This window comes from Oncorhynchus clarkii, unplaced genomic scaffold (genome assembly GCF_045791955.1).
Source record: "Oncorhynchus clarkii lewisi isolate Uvic-CL-2024 unplaced genomic scaffold, UVic_Ocla_1.0 unplaced_contig_5422_pilon_pilon, whole genome shotgun sequence".
In the NCBI taxonomy this organism is placed as follows: Eukaryota; Metazoa; Chordata; class Actinopteri; order Salmoniformes; family Salmonidae; genus Oncorhynchus; species Oncorhynchus clarkii.
In genome coordinates, this window is record NW_027257938.1 from 101,216 (window position 1) to 120,000 (window position 18,785).

At 51.1% G+C, this 18,785-nt stretch overlaps 1 protein-coding gene across 1 annotated transcript in view; it reads left to right on the forward strand.

Moving 5' to 3' along the window:
- Positions 1 to 516: 516 nt before the first annotated feature.
- LOC139394114 (cytochrome P450 27C1-like) overlaps positions 517 to 18,785 on the forward strand; it is a 29,291-nt gene continuing 11,022 nt past the window's right edge. The window contains exons 1-5 of the mRNA XM_071142142.1: positions 517 to 1,093; positions 3,450 to 3,640; positions 11,955 to 12,154; positions 13,328 to 13,537; positions 16,208 to 16,371. Coding sequence (XP_070998243.1) covers positions 791 to 1,093; positions 3,450 to 3,640; positions 11,955 to 12,154; positions 13,328 to 13,537; positions 16,208 to 16,371 — 1,068 coding nt within the window. The 5' untranslated portion in view covers positions 517 to 790. The remainder of the gene's footprint in view (positions 1,094 to 3,449; positions 3,641 to 11,954; positions 12,155 to 13,327; positions 13,538 to 16,207; positions 16,372 to 18,785) is intronic.

Here is an 18,785-nt window from a genome sequence, read left to right on the forward strand (position 1 = left end):
ATGTGCCTGATAAATACTATTTAATTATGAGCCTCCTTCAGGGGTTGTTTTTCACCTTGGTCTAATATAGCAGGATTTATAACAAGTCTTAGTCTAACTGAGATTAGATGTCAAACAAGGTCTCACTCCCCAGACACCTGTTCATTTATCAGTGAAGTGTAATTGTTTTTTTTGGCACGTCTCCCTCTTTCTGTCTCTCTGTCTCTCTCTCTTTGTGTCTCTCTCTCTGTCTCTCTCTCTCTCTCTGTCTCTCTCTCTCTCTCTCTCTCTCTGTCTCTCTCTCTCTGTCTCTCTCTCCCTCTCTCTCTCTCTCTCTCTCTCTCTCTCTCTCTCTCTCTCTCTCTCTCTCTCTGTCTCTCTCTCTCTCTGTCTCTCTCTCTGTCTCTCTCTCTCTCTCTCTCTCTCTCTCTCTCTCTCTCTCTCTGTGTGTCTCCCTGGGGGTTGGAACGCCCACAACCGAACAGGAACCATATCTCTCCCTCCCCGAAGCCCTAAACATCCAATCCTGTTCTAGTCCGAGGGTTACATAAACTCTTCTTTAATAAAAGACTGTTGCTTCTCCTCTCAGTACCGTCTCCAATTATCTCAGTCCATTTCGGGAGTCGAGCCGGTCATTCTCTGACGTGACCGGAACATGCATTTTGGCGCAAAGCAGATGTTGAATTCATTCGAGTTGTATTATTAACAGATTGGCTATTTTTACTTGTTGGTGTGAGTTTTCCCCACCCAAGTCACTTTCTTGCATCAAAAGAGACAGTTTACAAGATCATTACAACTTAAAAACGACAAAATGGCACTTCAGAATAAAATCCTTCATCTGAGCTGCAGGAGTGTTTTGGGAGAAGTGCTCAACAAGAGGTTTGCCAGTAATTCTCGCGCGCTGCTCAAATCTGCAACCAGCGAGTCGCTCCGGATCTGTGCGACCGGACAAGAGACTTTCCCGGAGGATTTGATCCCACCGGGGGCCAGGGCGGAGGTGGTCGCTAAGGAGACCCGGATCAAGAGTCTGAAAGAGATGCCGGGACCCAGCGCCGTCAGCAACCTGATCGAGTTCTTTTACCGGGACGGTTTCAGTAGGATCCACGAAATACAGGTGGGCTACTTGGTCTTTTGTTTTTGGATTTAATATTTCGGTGATTATGCATTTTAGCATTTTACTTAGTTTATTGGAAAATACGTTAATCAACAGAAAAGTTTGTCATTTAGTCAGGAACCATAAACTGGTGTTGGCTGGGACCATTTTATTCGACCAACTGATTTGCCTATTTCCCCCCCTCCGACTTTCTGCCAATGTCATTACCATAAACATCATCAAACATGTTGTTTTAAAACTGAATGACAAAACACAATGTGTTTTGGGATGATTGTTTTTGTCTGTCTATAGGAATGTGTTACTATCACATTTAGAAATAATGATTTGCGTTCATATATATGAGTCTCCGCTGACTGGACTTGTATTCCTGCTCGGAGGCTACCATCAAACATGCAATTTCTTGTTAAAATTGTTATATATTTATACTTCTCACACTCGTTTATATTGGGAAAGGTAAGTGCTGTACTCACGACGTAGACAGAAATGTGTTTTTTAATATGTAGTCTGCATATATATATATATATATATTTTATCTTTAGAAATATGTGTAGATTGTGGGGGTAATGGGACACTGCACGATGTGTTACCAATTGGCAAAACGAATGATTTCTATATGACTAATTACAATGTGTTGTGGCTAACGTTAGCTAGGCTGTGGGTTAAGAGTTAGGTTACAGGGGTTGTTATGGGTAGGGTTACCTAACATGCCAAGTAACTTAAAGTAGTTGATCATTAGTTGTATTGCTAAAGTTGTCCGTGGTGAAATCTAAAGGTTTGCTAGACGTTCGCAGGTTTTTAAGGTCCACCCTTCCGTATTTTGTCATTTTACTGCACAAAACATCCCACTTTCTGTCTGCTTTTGCGTAACCGAGTGCATTGAGGAGACCGATCGCTGCTGGAGTCCAGACAGTCAACTCTTACCCGAACCCACACCCCGACTAGTGTAGTGAAACTCTCCCTTTCTCCCGTTGCATAAGCCTGAGGTTAACCTGAGGTTAACCTGTCTGTCTAAAACCTGAAGGTGACAATAAAACAGGGCACTGTGACACGCCAGACTAGTCTGTCTCCTATATCAATTTAATTCAAGGGGTTTTATTGGCATGGGAAACATGTGTTAACATTGCCAAAGCAAGTGAGGTAGATAATATATAAAGTATAATAAAATGTTGAATAGCCAATCAGAAGTAGTGTGTGGGGGGGGGGGGCGTTGCATAACCATCAGGGAAATGGAACCATTACTTAATAGGTGTTAGGGAAATGGTGTCAGGAGAACAGTGGCGTGTGTTGTTCCACACAGCGGTAGGAGGGATAGAGAGCGATAGAGTGAAAGATTCGTTTAGTGTGACCCTCCATTATTTCTGAACGTAACCTAGTAATACTGCCTGTCTACATCTGGGTAGCCTGGTCCCAGGTCTCTTTGTGCTGTGTTGCCAAACTCCCGTTGCCAAACTCCCCCGTTGCCAAATTCCCGTTGCCAAACTCTCCCGTTGCCAAACTCCCGTTGCCAAACTCTCCCGTTGCCAAACTCCCGTTGCCAAACTCTCCCGTTGCCAAACTCCCGTTGCCAAACTCTCCCGTTGCCAAACTCCCGTTGCCAAACTCTCCCGTTGCCAAACTCCCGTTGCCAAACTCTCCCGTTGCCAAACTCCCGTTGCCAAACTCTCCCGTTGCCAAACTCCCGTTGCCAAACTCTGTGAAATAGAAAGAGATGGGGATGAGGATAAGTTTAGTGTGACTCTAGATCAAAATACAGGAATCACATTCTATTGGCTTATACCCCCAAACGGCAATCACACAGGATGTTGACAGCAAATCTCAGACAGGATGTTGACAGCACTCTTCACACAGGATGTTGACAGCAAATCTCAGACAGGATGTTGACAGCACTCCTCAGACAGGATGTTGACAGCACTCCTCAGACAGGATGTTGACAGCAAATCTCAGACAGGATGTTGACAGCAAATCTCAGACAGGATGTTGACAGCAAATCTCAGACAGGATGTTGACAGCAAATCTCAGACAGGATGTTGACAGGAAATCTCAGACAGGATGTTGACTGCAAATCCCAGACAGGATGTTGACAGTAAATCCCAGACAGGATGTTGACAGTAAATCCCAGACAGGATGTTGACAGCAAATCCCAGACAGGATGTTGACAGCAAATCTCAGACAGGATGTTGACAGTAAATCCCAGACAGGATGTTGACAGCAAATCCCAGACAGGATGTTGACAGCAAATCCCAGACAGGATGTTGACAGCAAATCCCAGACAGGGTGTTGACATCTAATCCCAGACAGGATGTTGACAGCTAATCCCAGACAGGATGTTGACATCAAGGTTCCTCTCTCTCCCCAGATGGAACACTCTCAGAAGTATGGGAAGATCTTTAAGTCTCGTTTCGGCCCCCAGCTGGTTGTGTCTATCGCAGGGCGGGATCTGGTTGCCGAGGTGCTGAGGACGGAGGGTGTGGCCCCGCAGAGAGGCAACATGGAGTCCTGGAAGGAGTACCGCGACCTGAGGGGCCGATCTACCGGACTTATCTCAGCGTGAGTCTGACCTCTGAACTACAACCTGTGACATCACGGGACGCAAAATGTTATACCCCCTTTTTGAAAGGAGGAAAATCTAGAAATGATTCACACGGAGAAGTAGTATCGACTTCAGTTAGTTGTAATGAATATTTTTGTGTAAAATCATCAACGATGTACACAGGAACTAAACAACGAGACGTTTGACAAGTGAAGAGCTCGTACATATTGTTCCGTAAAACCAGTCATGGCATGTTTCCATTTCAATGTATTCTTATTTGTTACTTAAACAAAAAAAAATTGACAAAAGCTCTGAGGAAGGCCGACACGTAAAGCTCTGAGGAAGGCCGTGAGGCCGATACATAAAGCTCTGAGGAAGGCCGTGAGGCCGATATGTAAAGCTCTGAGGAAGGCCGTGAGGCCGATATGTAACGCTCTGAGGAAGGCCGTGAGGCCGATATGTAACGCTCTGAGGAAGGCCGTGAGGCCGATATGTAAAGCTCTGAGGAAGGCCGTGAGGCCGATATGTAAAGCTCTGAGGGCCGTGAGGCCGATACGTAAAGCTCTAAGGAAGGCCTTGAGGCCGACACGTAAAGCTCTGAGGAAGGCCTTGAGGCCGACACGTAAAGCTCTGAGGAAGGCCGATACATAAAGCTCTGAGGAAGGCCGATACATAAAGCTCTGAGGAAGGCCGATACATAAAGCTCTGAGGAAGGCCGATACATAAAGCTCTGAGGAAGGCCGATACATAAAGCTCTGAGGAAGGCCGATACATAAAGTTCTGAGGAAGGCCGATACATAAAGCTCTGAGGAAGGCCGATACATAAAGCTCTGAGGAAGGCCGATACATAAAGCTCTGAGAAAGGCCGTGAGGCCGACACGTAAAGCTCTGAGGAAGGCCGATACATAAAGCTCTGAGGAAGGCCGTGAGGCCGACACGTAAAGCTCTGAGGAAGGCCGTGAGGCCGATACATAAAGCTCTGAGGAAGGCCGTGAGGCAGACACATAAAGCTCTGAGGAAGGCCGTGAGGCCGATACATAAAGCTCTGAGGAAGGCCGTGAGGCCGACACATAAAGCTCTGAGGAAGGCCGATACGTAAAGCTCTGAGGAAGGCCGTGAGGCCGACACGTAAAGCTCTGAGGAAGGCCGTGAGGCCGATACGTAAAGCTCTGAGGAAGGCCGTGAGGCCGATACATAAAGCTCTGAGGAAGGCCGTGAGGCCGATACATAAAGCTCTGAGGAAGGCCGTGAGGCCGATACATAAAGCTCTGAGGAAGGCCGTGAGGCCGACACGTAAAGCTCTGAGGAAGGCCGTGAGGCCGATACGTAAAGCTCTGAGGAAGGCCGTGAGGCCGATATGTAAAGCTCTGAGGAAGGCCGTGAGGCCGATACGTAAAGCTCTGAGGAAGGCCGTGAGGCCGATACGTAAAGCTCTGAGGAAGGCCGTGAGGCCGATACGTAAAGCTCTGAGGAAGGCCGTGAGGCCGACACGTAAAGCTCTGAGGAAGGCCGTGAGGCCGATACGTAAAGCTCTGAGGAAGGCCGTGAGGCCGATACGTAAAGCTCTGAGGAAGGCCGTGAGGCCGACACGTAAAGCTCTGAGGAAGGCTGTGAGGCCAACACGTAAAGCTCTGAGGAAGGCCTTAAGGCCGACACGTAAAGCTCTGAGGAAGGCCGTGAGGCCGATACATAAAGCTCTGAGGAAGGCCGTGAGGCCGATACATAAAGCTCTGAGGAAGGCCGATACATAAAGCTCTGAGGAAGGCTGTGAGGCCGATACGTAAAGCTCTGAGGAAGGCCGTGAGGCCGACACGTAAAGCTCTGAGGAAGGCCGATACATAAAGCTCTGAGGAAGGCCGTGAGGCCGATACGTAAAGCTCTGAGGAAGGCCGTGAGGCCGACACGTAAAGCTCTGAGGAAGGCCGTGAGGCCGATACGTAAAGCTCTGAGGAAGGCCGTGAGGACGATACGTAAAGCTCTGAGGAAGGCCGTGAGGCCGACACATAAAGCTCTGAGGAAGGCAGTGAGGCCGATACGTAAAGCTCTGAGGAAGGCCGATACGTAAAGCTCTGAGGAAGGCCGTGAGGCCGACACGTAAAGCTCTGAGGAAGGCCTTGAGGCCGACACGTAAAGCTCTGAGGAAGGCCGATACATAAAGCTCTGAGGAAGGCCGATACATAAAGCTCTGAGGAAGGCCGATACATAAAGCTCTGAGGAAGGCCGATACATAAAGCTCTGAGGAAGGCCGATACATAAAGCTCTGAGGAAGGCCGATACATAAAGCTCTGAGGAAGGCCGATACATGAAGCTCTGAGGAAGGCCGATACATAAAGCTCTGAGGAAGGCCGTGAGGCCGACACGTAAAGCTCTGAGGAAGGCCGATACACAAAGCTCTGAGGAAGGCCGTGAGGCCGACACGTAAAGCTCTGAGGAAGGCCGTGAGGCCGATACATAAAGCTCTGAGGAAGGCCGTGAGGCCGACACATAAAGCTCTGAGGAAGGCCGTGAGGCCGATACATAAAGCTCTGAGGAAGGCCGTGAGGCCGACACATAAAGCTCTGAGGAAGGCCGATACGTAAAGCTCTGAGGAAGGCCGTGAGGCCGACACGTAAAGCTCTGAGGAAGGCCGTGAGGCCGATACGTAAAGCTCTGAGGAAGGCCGTGAGGCCGATACATAAAGCTCTAAAGGAAGGCCGTGAGGCCGATACATAAAGCTCTGAGGAAGGCCGTGAGGCCGACACGTAAAGCTCTGAGGAAGGCCGTGAGGCCGATACGTAAAGCTCTGAGGAAGGCCGTGAGGCCGATACGTAAAGCTCTGAGGAAGGCCTTAAGGCCGACACGTAAAGCTCTGAGGAAGGCCGTGAGGCCGATACATAAAGCTCTGAGGAAGGCTGTGAGGCCGATACGTAAAGCTCTGAGGAAGGCCGTGAGGCCGACACGTAAAGCTCTGAGGAAGGCCGATACATAAAGCTCTGAGGAAGGCCGTGAGGCCGATACGTAAAGCTCTGAGGAAGGCCGTGAGGGCGACACGTAAAGCTCTGAGGAAGGCCGTAAGGCCGATACGTAAAGCTCTGAGGAAGGCCGTGAGGACGATACGTAAAGCTCTGAGGAAGGCCGTGAGGCCGACACATAAAGCTCTGAGGAAGGCAGTGAGGCCGATACGTAAAGCTCTGAGGAAGGCCGATACGTAAAGCTCTGAGGAAGGCCGTGAGGCCGACACGTAAAGCTCTGAGGAAGGCCTTGAGGCCGACACGTAAAGCTCTGAGGAAGGCCGATACATAAAGCTCTGAGGAAGGCCGATACATAAAGCTCTGAGGAAGGCCGATACATAAAGCTCTGAGGAAGGCCGATACATAAAGCTCTGAGGAAGGCCGATACATAAAGCTCTGAGGAAGGCCGATACATAAAGCTCTGAGGAAGGCCGATACATAAAGCTCTGAGGAAGGCCGATACATGAAGCTCTGAGGAAGGCCGATACATAAAGCTCTGAGGAAGGCCGTGAGGCCGACACGTAAAGCTCTGAGGAAGGCCGATACACAAAGCTCTGAGGAAGGCCGTGAGGCCGACACGTAAAGCTCTGAGGAAGGCCGTGAGGCCGATACATAAAGCTCTGAGGAAGGCCGTGAGGCCGACACATAAAGCTCTGAGGAAGGCCGTGAGGCCGATACATAAAGCTCTGAGGAAGGCCGTGAGGCCGACACATAAAGCTCTGAGGAAGGCCGATACGTAAAGCTCTGAGGAAGGCCGTGAGGCCGACACGTAAAGCTCTGAGGAAGGCCGTGAGGCCGATACGTAAAGCTCTGAGGAAGGCCGTGAGGCCGATACATAAAGCTCTGAGGAAGGCCGTGAGGCCGATACATAAAGCTCTGAGGAAGGCCGTGAGGCCGACACGTAAAGCTCTGAGGAAGGCCGTGAGGCCGATACGTAAAGCTCTGAGGAAGGCCGTGAGGCCGATACGTAAAGCTCTGAGGAAGGCCGATACGTAAAGCTCTGAGGAAGGCCGTGAGGCCGACACGTAAAGCTCTGAGGAAGGCTGTGAGGCCAACACGTAAAGCTCTGAGGAAGGCCTTAAGGCCGACACGTAAAGCTCTGAGGAAGGCCGTGAGGCCGATACATAAAGCTCTGAGGAAGGCCGTGAGGCCGATACATAAAGCTCTGAGGAAGGCCGATACATAAAGCTCTGAGGAAGGCTGTGAGGCCGATACGTAAAGCTCTGAGGAAGGCCGTGAGGCCGACACGTAAAGCTCTGAGGAAGGCCGTGAGGCCGATACGTAAAGCTCTGAGGAAGGCCGTGAGGCCGATACGTAAAGCTCTGAGGAAGGCCGTGAGGCCGACACGTAAAGCTCTGAGGAAGGCCGTGAGGCCGATACGTAAAGCTCTGAGGAAGGCCGTGAGGACGATACGTAAAGCTCTGAGGAAGGCCGTGAGGCCGACACATAAAGCTCTGAGGAAGGCAGTGAGGCCGATACGTAAAGCTCTGAGGAAGGCCGATACGTAAAGCTCTGAGGAAGGCCGTGAGGCCGATACGTAAAGCTCTGAGGAAGGCCGATACATAAAGCTCTGAGGAAGGCCGATACATAAAGCTTTGAGGAAGGCCTTGAGGCCGACACATAAAGCTCTGAGGAAGGCCGTGATGCCGATACGTAAAGCTCTGAGGAAGGCCGATACATAAAGCTCTGAGGAAGGCCGATACATAAAGCTTTGAGGAAGGCCTTGAGGCCGGCACGTAAAGCTCTGAGGAAGGCCGATACGTAAAGCTCTGAGGAAGGCCGTGAGGCCGATACGTAAAGCTCTGAGGATGGCCGTGAGGCCGATACATAAAGCTCTGAGGAAGGCCGATACGTAAAGCTCTGAGGAAGGCCGTGAGGCCGATACGTAAAGCTCTGAGGAAGGCCGTGAGGCCGATACGTAAAGCTCTGAGGAAGGCCGTGAGGCCGACACGTAAAGCTCTGAGGAAGGCCGTGAGGCCGACACGTAAAGCTCTGAGGAAGGCCGTGAGGCCGATACGTAAAGCTCTGAGGAAGGCCGTGAGGCCGACACGAAAGCTTTGAGGAAGGCCTTGAGGCCGACACGTAAAGCTCTGAGGAAGGCCGATACATAAAGCTCTGAGGAAGGCTGTGAGGCCGATACATAAAGCTCTGAGGAAGGCCTTGAGGCCGACACGTAAAGCTCTGAGGAAGGCCGATACATAAAGCTCTGAGGAAGGCCGATACATAAAGCTCTGAGGAAGGCCGTGAGGCCGACACGTAAAGCTCTGAGGAAGGCCGTGAGGCCGACACGTAAAGCTCTGAGGAAGGCCGTGAGGCCGATACGTAAAGCTCTGAGAAAGGCCGTGAGACCGACACGTAAAGCTCTGAGGAAGGCCGTGAGGCCGACACGTAAAGCTCTGAGGAAGGCCGTGAGGCCGATACGTAAAGCTCTGAGGAAGGCCGTGAGGCCGACACGAAAGCTTTGAGGAAGGCCTTGAGGCCGACACGTAAAGCTCTGAGGAAGGCCGATACATAAAGCTCTGAGGAAGGCTGTGAGGCCGATACATAAAGCTCTGAGGAAGGCCTTGAGGCCGACACGTAAAGCTCTGAGGAAGGCCGATACATAAAGCTCTGAGGAAGGCCGATACATAAAGCTCTGAGGAAGGCCGTGAGGCCGACACGTAAAGCTCTGAGGAAGGCCGTGAGGCCGACACGTAAAGCTCTGAGGAAGGCCGTGAGGCCGATACGTAAAGCTCTGAGAAAGGCCGTGAGACCGACACGTAAAGCTCTGAGGAAGGCCGTGAGGCCGACACGTAAAGCTCTGAGGAAGGCCGTGTTCCACTGTTCCTAGACCAGTTAACCCACTGTTCCTAGACTGGTTAACCCACTGTTCCTAGACCAGTTAACCCACTGTTCCTAGACTGGTTAACCCACTGTTCCTAGACCAGTTAACCCACTGTTCCTAGACCAGTTAACCCACTGTTCCTAGACCAGTTAACCCCACTGTTCCTAGACCAGTTAAACCCACTGTTCCTAGACCAGTTAACCCACTGTTCCTAGACCAGTTAACCCACTGTTCCTAGACCAGTTAACCCACTGTTCCTAGACCAGTTAAACCCACTGTTCCTAGACCAGTTAACCCACTGTTCCTAGACCAGTTAAACCCACTGTTCCTAGACCAGTTAACCCACTGTTCCTAGACCAGTTAACCCACTGTTCCTAGACCAGTTAACCCACTGTTCCTAGACCAGTTAAACCCACTGTTCCTAGACCAGTTAACCCACTGTTCCTAGACCAGTTAACCCACTGTTCCTAGACCAGTTAACCCACTGTTCCTAGACCAGTTAAACCCACTGTTCCTAGACCAGTTAACCCACTGTTCCTAGACCAGTTAAACCCACTGTTCCTAGACCAGTTAACCCACTGTTCCTAGACCAGTTAACCCACTGTTCCTAGACCAGTTAACCCACTGTTCCTAGACCAGTTAAACCCACTGTTCCTAGACCAGTTAACCCACTGTTCCTAGACCAGTTAACCCACTGTTCCTAGACCAGTTAACCCACTGTTCCTAGACCAGTTAAACCCACTGTTCCTAGACCAGTTAACCCACTGGTCCTAGACCAGTTAACCCATTGTTCCTAGACCAGTTAAACCCACTGTTCCTAGACCAGTTAACCCACTGTTCCTAGACCAGTTAACCCACTGTTCCTAGACCAGTTAACCCACTGTTCCTAGACCAGTTAAACCCACTGTTCCTAGACCAGTTAACCCACTGTTCCTAGACCAGTTAACCCCACTGTTCCTAGACCAGTTAAACCCACTGTTCCTAGACCAGTTAACCCCACTGTTCCTAGACCAGTTAAACCCACTGTTCCTAGACCAGTTAAACCCACTGTTCCTAGACCAGTTAAACCCACTGTTCCTAGACCAGTTAACCCACTGTTCCTAGACCAGTTAAACCCACTGTTCCTAGACCAGTTAAACCCACTGTTCCTAGACCAGTTAAACCCACTGTTCCTAGACCAGTTAACCCACTGTTCCTAGACCAGTTAAACCCACTTTTCCTAGACCAGTTAAACCCACTGTTCCTAGACCAGTTAAACCCACTGTTCCTAGACCAGTTAACCCACTGTTCCTAGACCAGTTAACCCACTGTTCCTAGACCAGTTAACCCACTGTTCCTAGACCAGTTAACCCACTAGACCAGTTAACCCACTGTTCCTAGACCAGTTAACCCACTGTTCCTAGACCAGTTAACCCACTAGACCAGTTAACCCACTGTTCCTAGACCAGTTAACCCACTGTTCCTAGACCAGTTAACCCACTAGACCAGTTAACCCACTGTTCCTAGACCAGTTAACCCCACTGTTCCTAGACCAGTTAACCCCACTGTTCCTAGACCAGTTAACCCCACTGTTCCTAGACCAGTTAACCCACAGTTAACCCACTGTTCCTAGACCAGTTAACCCCACTGTTCCTAGACCAGTTAACCCCACTGTTCCTAGACCAGTTAACCCACTGTTCCTAGACCAGTTAACCCACTGTTCCTAGACCAGTTAACCCCACTGTTCCTAGACCAGTTAAACCCACTGTTCCTAGACCAGTTAACCCACTGTTCCTAGACCAGTTAAACCCACTGTTTCTAGACCAGTTAAACCCACTGTTCCTAGACCAGTTAACCCACTGTTCCTAGACCAGTTAACCCACTGTTCCTAGACCAGTTAACCCACCTGTTCCTAGACCAGTTAACCCACTGTTCCTAGACCAGTTAACCCACCTGTTCCTAGACCAGTTAACCCACTGTTCCTAGACCAGTTAACCCACTAGACCAGTTAACCCACTGTTCCTAGACCAGTTAACCCACTAGACCAGTTAACCCACTGTTCCTAGACCAGTTAACCCACTAGACCAGTTAACCCACTGTTCCTAGACCAGTTAACCCACTAGACCAGTTAACCCACTGTTCCTAGACCAGTTAACCCACTGTTCCTAGACCAGTTAACCCACTGTTCCTAGACCAGTTAAACCCACTGTTCCTAGACCAGTTAAACCCACTGTTCCTAGACCAGTTAACCCACTGTTCCTAGACCAGTTAACCCACTGTTCCTAGGCCAGTTAACCCACTGTTCCTAGACCAGTTAACCCACTGTTCCTAGACCAGTTAACCCACTGTTCCTAGACCAGTTAAACCCACTGTTCCTAGGGCCGTCATTGTAAATAAGAATTTGTTCTTAACTGACTAGTTAAATAAAAGTCAGATAAATATCCCTCCTGATTGCGGGAATCTTCCCAACCGGGATTTCTGTGAAAACCTTTTAGTTAGTTGTCTCTTGACCACCTTCTCTCCCTTTCATCTCTGCAGGGAGGGTGAGGACTGGTTGAAGATGCGTAGCATCCTCCGTCAGCTGATCATGAGACCGAAGGACGTGGCTCAGTTCTCTGACGACGTGAATGCTGTGGTGGAGGACCTGGTGAAGAGAGTGGATACGCTGAGGAGCCAGCAGTCAGACGGACTCACTGTACTCAATATTAACGATCTGTTTTTCAAATACGCAATGGAAGGTGGGTAGTGGGTACAGGGAGCATGGGTAGTGGGTACAGGGAGGATGGGTACCAGGAGGGTGGGTAGTGGGTACAGGGAGGGTGGGTAGTGGGTATAGGGAGGGTGGATACAGGGAGGATAGGTAGTGGGTACAGGCAGGATGTGTAGTGGGTACAGGGAGGATGGGTAGTGGGTACAGGGAGGATGGGTAGTGGGTACAGGGAGGATGGGTAGTGGGTACAGGGAGCATGGGTAGTGGGTACAGGGAGGATGGGTACCAGGAGGGTGGGTAGTGGGTACAGGGAGGGTGGGTAGTGGGTATAGGGAGGGTGGATACAGGGAGGATAGGTAGTGGGTACAGGCAGGATGTGTAGTGGGTACAGGGAGGATGGGTAGTGGGTACAGGGAGGATGGGTAGTGGGTACAGGGAAGGTGGGTAGTGGGTACAGGGAGCATGGGTAGTGGGTACAGGGAGGATGGGTACCAGGAGGGTGGGTAGTGGGTACAGGGAGGGTGGGTAGTGGGTATAGGGAGGGTGGATACAGGGAGGATAGGTAGTGGGTACAGGCAGGATGTGTAGTGGGTACAGGGAGGATGGGTAGTGGGTACAGGGAGGATGGGTAGTGGGTACAGGGAGGATGGGTAGTGGGTACAGGGAGCATGGGTAGTGGGTACAGGGAGGATGGGTACCAGGAGGGTGGGTAGTGGGTACAGGGAGGGTGGGTAGTGGGTATAGGGAGGGTGGATACAGGGAGGATAGGTAGTGGGTACAGGCAGGATGTGTAGTGGGTACAGGGAGGATGGGTAGTGGGTACAGGGAGGATGGGTAGTGGGTACAGGGAGGATGGGTAGTGGGTACAGGGAGCATGGGTAGTGGGTACAGGGAGGATGGGTACCAGGAGGGTGGGTAGTGGGTACAGGGAGGGTGGGTAGTGGGTATAGGGAGGGTGGATACAGGGAGGATAGGTAGTGGGTACAGGGAGGGTGGGTAGTGGGCACAGGGAAGGTGGGTAGTGGGTACAGGGAGGACGGGTACTAGTCAGTTGTCACTCCGGTATAGACTGCTGTATCTGTTTGGACTCTGTGGGAAGTCTGTTATTGAGGGTGCAGAACTCCTTTACAGGTGTGGCAGACATCATTTCCATTTTTTTCTATCTTCAAGTTAATTTACCTTCCTCCTCTTCTTCTCCCAGGTATGGCAGCCATCTTGTACGAGGACCGTCTGGGCTGCTTGGAGAATGAGATTCCTCAGAAGAGCCAGGACTACATCGCAGCCCTGCACCTGATGTTTAGTTCCTTCAAGATGACCATGTACGCCGGGGCCATCCCCAAGTGGCTCAGAACCGTCATCCCCAGACCCTGGGAGGAGTTCTGCAGCTCCTGGGACGGACTCTTCAGTTTCAGTACGTTTCTCTGATGCTGCATTTCCACTGGGGATTTACCACCCGGTGTTTTGACCTTTAACAGCCTCAGACGGGTGATTTACCACCCGGTGTTTGACCTTTAACAGCCTCAGACGGGTGATTTACCACCCGGTGTTTTGACCTTTAACAGCCTCAGACGGGTGATTTACCACCCGGTGTTTTGACCTTTAAAAGCCTCAGACTGGTGATTTACCACCCGGTGTTTTGACCTTTAACAGCCTCAGACGGGTGATTTACCACCCGGTGTTTTGACCTTTAAAAGCCTCAGACTGGTGATTTACCACCCGGTGTTTTGACCTTTAACAGCCTCAGACGGGTGATTTACCACCAGTGTTTTGACCTTTAAAAGCCTCAGACTGGTGATTTACCACCCGGTGTTTTGACCTTTAAAAGACTGGTGATTTACCACCCGGTGTTTTGACCTTTAAAAGACTGGTGATTTACCACCCGGTGTTTTGACCTTTAACAGCCTCAGACGGGTGATTTACCACCCGGTGTTTTGACCTTTAACAGCCTCAGACAGGTGATTTACCACCCGGTGTTTTGACCTTTAAAAGACTGGTGATTTACCACCCGGTGTTTTGACCTTTAACAGCCTCAGACGGGTGATTTACCACCCGGTGTTTTGACCTTTAACAGCCTCAGACGGGTGATTTACCCCCAGTGTTTTGACCTTTAAAAGCCTCAGACTGGTGATTTACCACCCGGTGTTTTGACCTTTAAAAGACTGGTGATTTACCACCCGGTGTTTTGACCTTTAAAAGACTTGTGATTTACCACCCGGTGTTTTGACCTTTAACAGCCTCAGACGGGTGATTTACCACCCGGTGTTTTGACCTTTAACAGCCTCAGACGGGTGATTTACCCCCAGTGTTTTGACCTTTAAAAGCCTCAGACTGGTGATTTACCACCCAGTGTTTTGACCTTTAACAGCCTCAGACGGGTGATTTACCCCCAGTGTTTTGACCTTTAAAAGCCTCAGACTGGTGATTTACCACCCGGTGTTTTGACCTTTAACAGCCTCAGACGGGTGATTTACCCCCAGTGTTTTGACCTTTACAAGCCTCAGACTGGTGATTTACCACCCGGTGTTTTGACCTTTAACAGCCTCAGACGGGTTATTTACCCCCAGTGTTTTGACCTTTAACAGCCTCAGACGGGTGATTTACCCCCAGTGTTTTGACCTTTAAAAGCCTCAGACTGGTGATTTACCACCCGGTGTTTTGACCTTTAACAGCCTCAGACGGGTGATTTACCCCCAGTGTTTTGACCTTTAAAAGCCTCAGACTGGTGATTTACCACCCGGTGTTTTGACCTTTAACAGCCTCAGACGGGTGATTTACCCCCAGTGTTTTGACCTTTAAAAGCCTCAGACTGGTGATTTACCACCCGGTGTTTTGACCTTTAACAGCCTCAGACGGGTGATTTACCCCCAGTGTTTTGACCTTTAACAGCCTCAGACGGGTGATTTACCCCCAGTGTTTTGACCTTTAAAAGCCTCAGACTGGTGATTTACCACCCGGTGTTTTGACCTTTAACAGCCTCAGACGGGTGATTTACCCCCAGTGTTTTGACCTTTAAAAGCCTCAGACTGGTGATTTACCACCCGGTGTTTTGACCTTTAACAGCCTCAGACGGGTGATTTACCACCCGGTGTTTTGACCTTTAACAGCCTCAGACGGGTGATTTACCACCCAGTGTTTTGACCTTTAAAAGACTGGTGATTTACCACCCGGTGTTTTGACCTTTAACAGCCTCAGACGGGTGATTTACCACCCGGTGTTTTGACCTTTAACAGCCTCAGACTGGTGATTTACCACCCAGTGTTTTGACCTTTAAAAGACTGGTGATTTACCACCCGGTGTTTTGACCTTTAACAGCCTCAGACGGGTGATTTACCACCCGGTGTTTTGACCTTTAAAAGCCTCAGACTGGTGATTTACCACCCAGTGTTTTGACCTTTTAAAAGCCTCAGACTGGTGATTTACCACCCGGTGTTTTGACCTTTAAAAGCCTCAGACTGGTGATTTACCACCCGGTGTTTGACCTTTAAAAGCCTCAGACTGGTCTGACTGCTGAGAGCTACTTTATTGAGGAGAAATGTCTCACCTACACTCTTAGAACAACATCAAATGCTACTTCATCTGTCTCCATAGGAGAACCCTTTGTAGAACCCTTTTGGGTTCCAGGTAGAACTCTTTCTGGGTTCCAGGTAGAACCCCTTACACAGAGTGTTCTACATGGAACTCAAAATGATTCTACCTGAAACCCAAAATGATTTTTTACCAGGACCTGAAACCCAAAAGGGTTCTACATGGAACTCAAAATGATTCTACCTGGAACCAAAAGGGTTCTACCTGGAACTCAAAATGATTCTACCTGGAACCAAAAGGGTTCTACACGGAACTCAAAATGATTCTACCTGGAACCAAAAGGGTTCTACCTGAAACCCAAAAGGATGTTTTACCAGGATCCATAAAGGGTTATCCTATGGGGACAGACGAAGAACCCTTTTCAAACCCTTTATTTCTCTGGATAAGAGCGTCAGATAAATGACTCACTTGTGAATGCATGCATGTAACCCAATACTGTTGTTCTGGACTAGAGATGAATATGTTACCATAACCCTCCCCCCCCCCCCCCCCCCAGGCCAGATCCATGTAGATAACCGTCTGGGGGAGATCCAGGATCTGGTGTCCCGAGGAGAGACGGTGAAGGGGGGGCTGTTAACTCACATGCTGGTGACCCGAGAGATGAACCTGGAGGAGATCTACGCTAACATGACTGAGATGTTACTGGCTGGGGTGGACACGGTGAGCAGTAGGGGAGATGTTACTGGGGTGGACACGGTGAGCAGTAGGGGAGATGTTACTGGGGTGGACACGGTGAGCAGTAGGGGAGATGTTACTGGGGTGGACACGGTGAGCAGTAGGGGAGATGTTACTGGGGTGGACACGGTGAGCAGTAGGGGAGATGTTACTGGGGTGGACACGGTGAGCAGTAGGGGAGATGTTACTGGGGTGGACACGGTGAGCAGTAGAGGAGATGTTACTGGGGTGGACACGGTGAGCAGTAGGGAAGGGTTAACCCAGCTACAACGTTTCTCTCCCTCCTGTTTTGTCCCCCCCCCATTATGTTGGTTGGATCCCCCCCCCGTGTGTGTTCCCCCCCCCCATTCTGTTGGTTGGAGCCCCCCCCCCCCCCCCGTGTGTGTGTCCCCCCCCCCCATTCTGTTGGTTGGAGCCCCCCCCCCGTTTGTCCCCCCCCCCCATTCTGTTGGTTGGAGCCCCCCCCGTTTGTCCCCCCCCCATTCTGTTGGTTGGAGCCCCCCCCCGTGTGTCCCCCCCCCCCCCATTCTGTTGGTTGGAGCCCCCCCGTGTGTGTTCCCCCCCCCCCATTCTGTTGGTTGGAACCCCCCCTGTGTGTCGTCTCGTCCCCCCCATTCTGTTGGTTGGAGCCCCCCCCCCGTGTGTGTGTCCCCCCCCCCCCCATTCTGTTGGTTGGAACCCCCTCGTGTGTGTGTGTCCCCCCCCACCATTCTGTTGGTTGGAGCTCCCCCCCTGTTTGTCCCCCCCCATTCTGTTGGTTGGAGCCCCCCCCCCCGTGTGTCCCCCCCCCCCCATTCTGTTGGTTGGAGCCCCCCCCCCCCCCCGTGTGTCGTCCCCCCCCATTCTGTTGGTTGGAGCCCCCCCCCGTGTGTCGTCCCCCCCATTCTGTTGGTTGGAGCCCCCCCCCCGTTTGTCCCCCCCCCCATTCTGTTGGTTGGAGCCCCCCCCCCCCCCCCCCCCCCATTTGTCCCCCCCATTCTGTTGGTTGGAGCCCCCTCCCCCCGTGTGTCCCCCCCCCCCATTCTGTTGGTTGGAGCCCCCCCCCCCCGTTTGTCCCCCCCCCCCATTCTGTTGGTTGGAGCCCCCACCCCCCCCCCGTGTGTCCCCCCCCCCCATTCTGTTGGTTGGAGCCCCCCCCCCCGTGTCCCCCCCCATTCTGTTGGTTGGAGCCCCCCCCCCGTTTGTCCCCCCCCCCATTCTGTTGGTTGGAGTCCCCCCCGTGTGTCCCCCCCCCATTCTGTTGGTTGGAGTCCCCCCCGTGTGTCCCCCCCCCCCATTCTGTTGGAGCCTCTCAGGGGGTGTTTAGTCTTGGTTCCCACCAGACATCTCTGTGTGTGTGTGAACTGTGTGTATTGCAGAGACTGCCAGAGTGTGTGTTGTGGGATGTCAGATTAATGTGACGTGTCAATGAGAGGTGGCCTGGGGGGGGGGGGGGGGGGGTCACATCTTGGCAGGAGGGTTGGGTTTGCAGACTGCCTCTGTCCAGCCTCTACTCAGCTCCTCTCAACTCCTCTCAGCTCCTCCTAGCTGTAACAGTGTGTTATGCTCTGGGAGGTGGATGAGGGTTTAAGCCCTGCAGAGAGGCTGTCATATGATTCCCAGTGGTTGCCAGGGTGTTGCCAGCTGAGGAAACCAAGAGAAGGATCAAGCCTCTGATCTTCCGTCCCTCCTTCTGTCTGTGTGTCCTCGCTGGGACGCTGACCTCAGGATGAACCCTGCTAGTGAAGGCGTTTGGAGGGAGGGAGGGAGGGAGGGGGAGGGAGAGATGGGGGAGGGGGAGAGAGAGAGGGGGAGAGATGGTTGTGAGAACAAAAGGTCTAGCCCCATTTTATACCTGGTTGTAACATGTGTCCTTTGTCCTGATCTTGCCCCATTTAGTTTTAGACTGGTTTAGATGTTTTTAAAAGTTGCATTGTGATCTGATTGCGATCAGATCTTCCTGACCACCTCCGAAGGTAGTCAGATTGTGTCTGGATATCAAGTGTAAACACACCTGGACGGTCAAACCATTTGAAATCATTGTTAGACCGCCAGGTCAAACCATTTGGAATCATCGTTATACCGCCAGGTCAAACCATTTGGAATCATCGTTATACCGCCAGGTCAAACCATTTGGAATCATCGTTATACCGCCAGGTCAAACCATTTGGAATCATTGTTATACCGCCAGGTCAAACCATTTGGAATCATCGTTATACCGCCAGGTCAAACCATTTGGAATCATCGTTAGACCACCAGGTCAAACCATTTGGAATCATCGTTATACCGCCAGGTCAAACCATTTGGAATCATCGTTATACCGCCAGGTCAAACCATTTGGAATCATCGTTAGACCACCAGGTCAAACCATTTGGAATCATCGTTATACCGCCAGGTCAAACCATTTGGAATCATCGTTA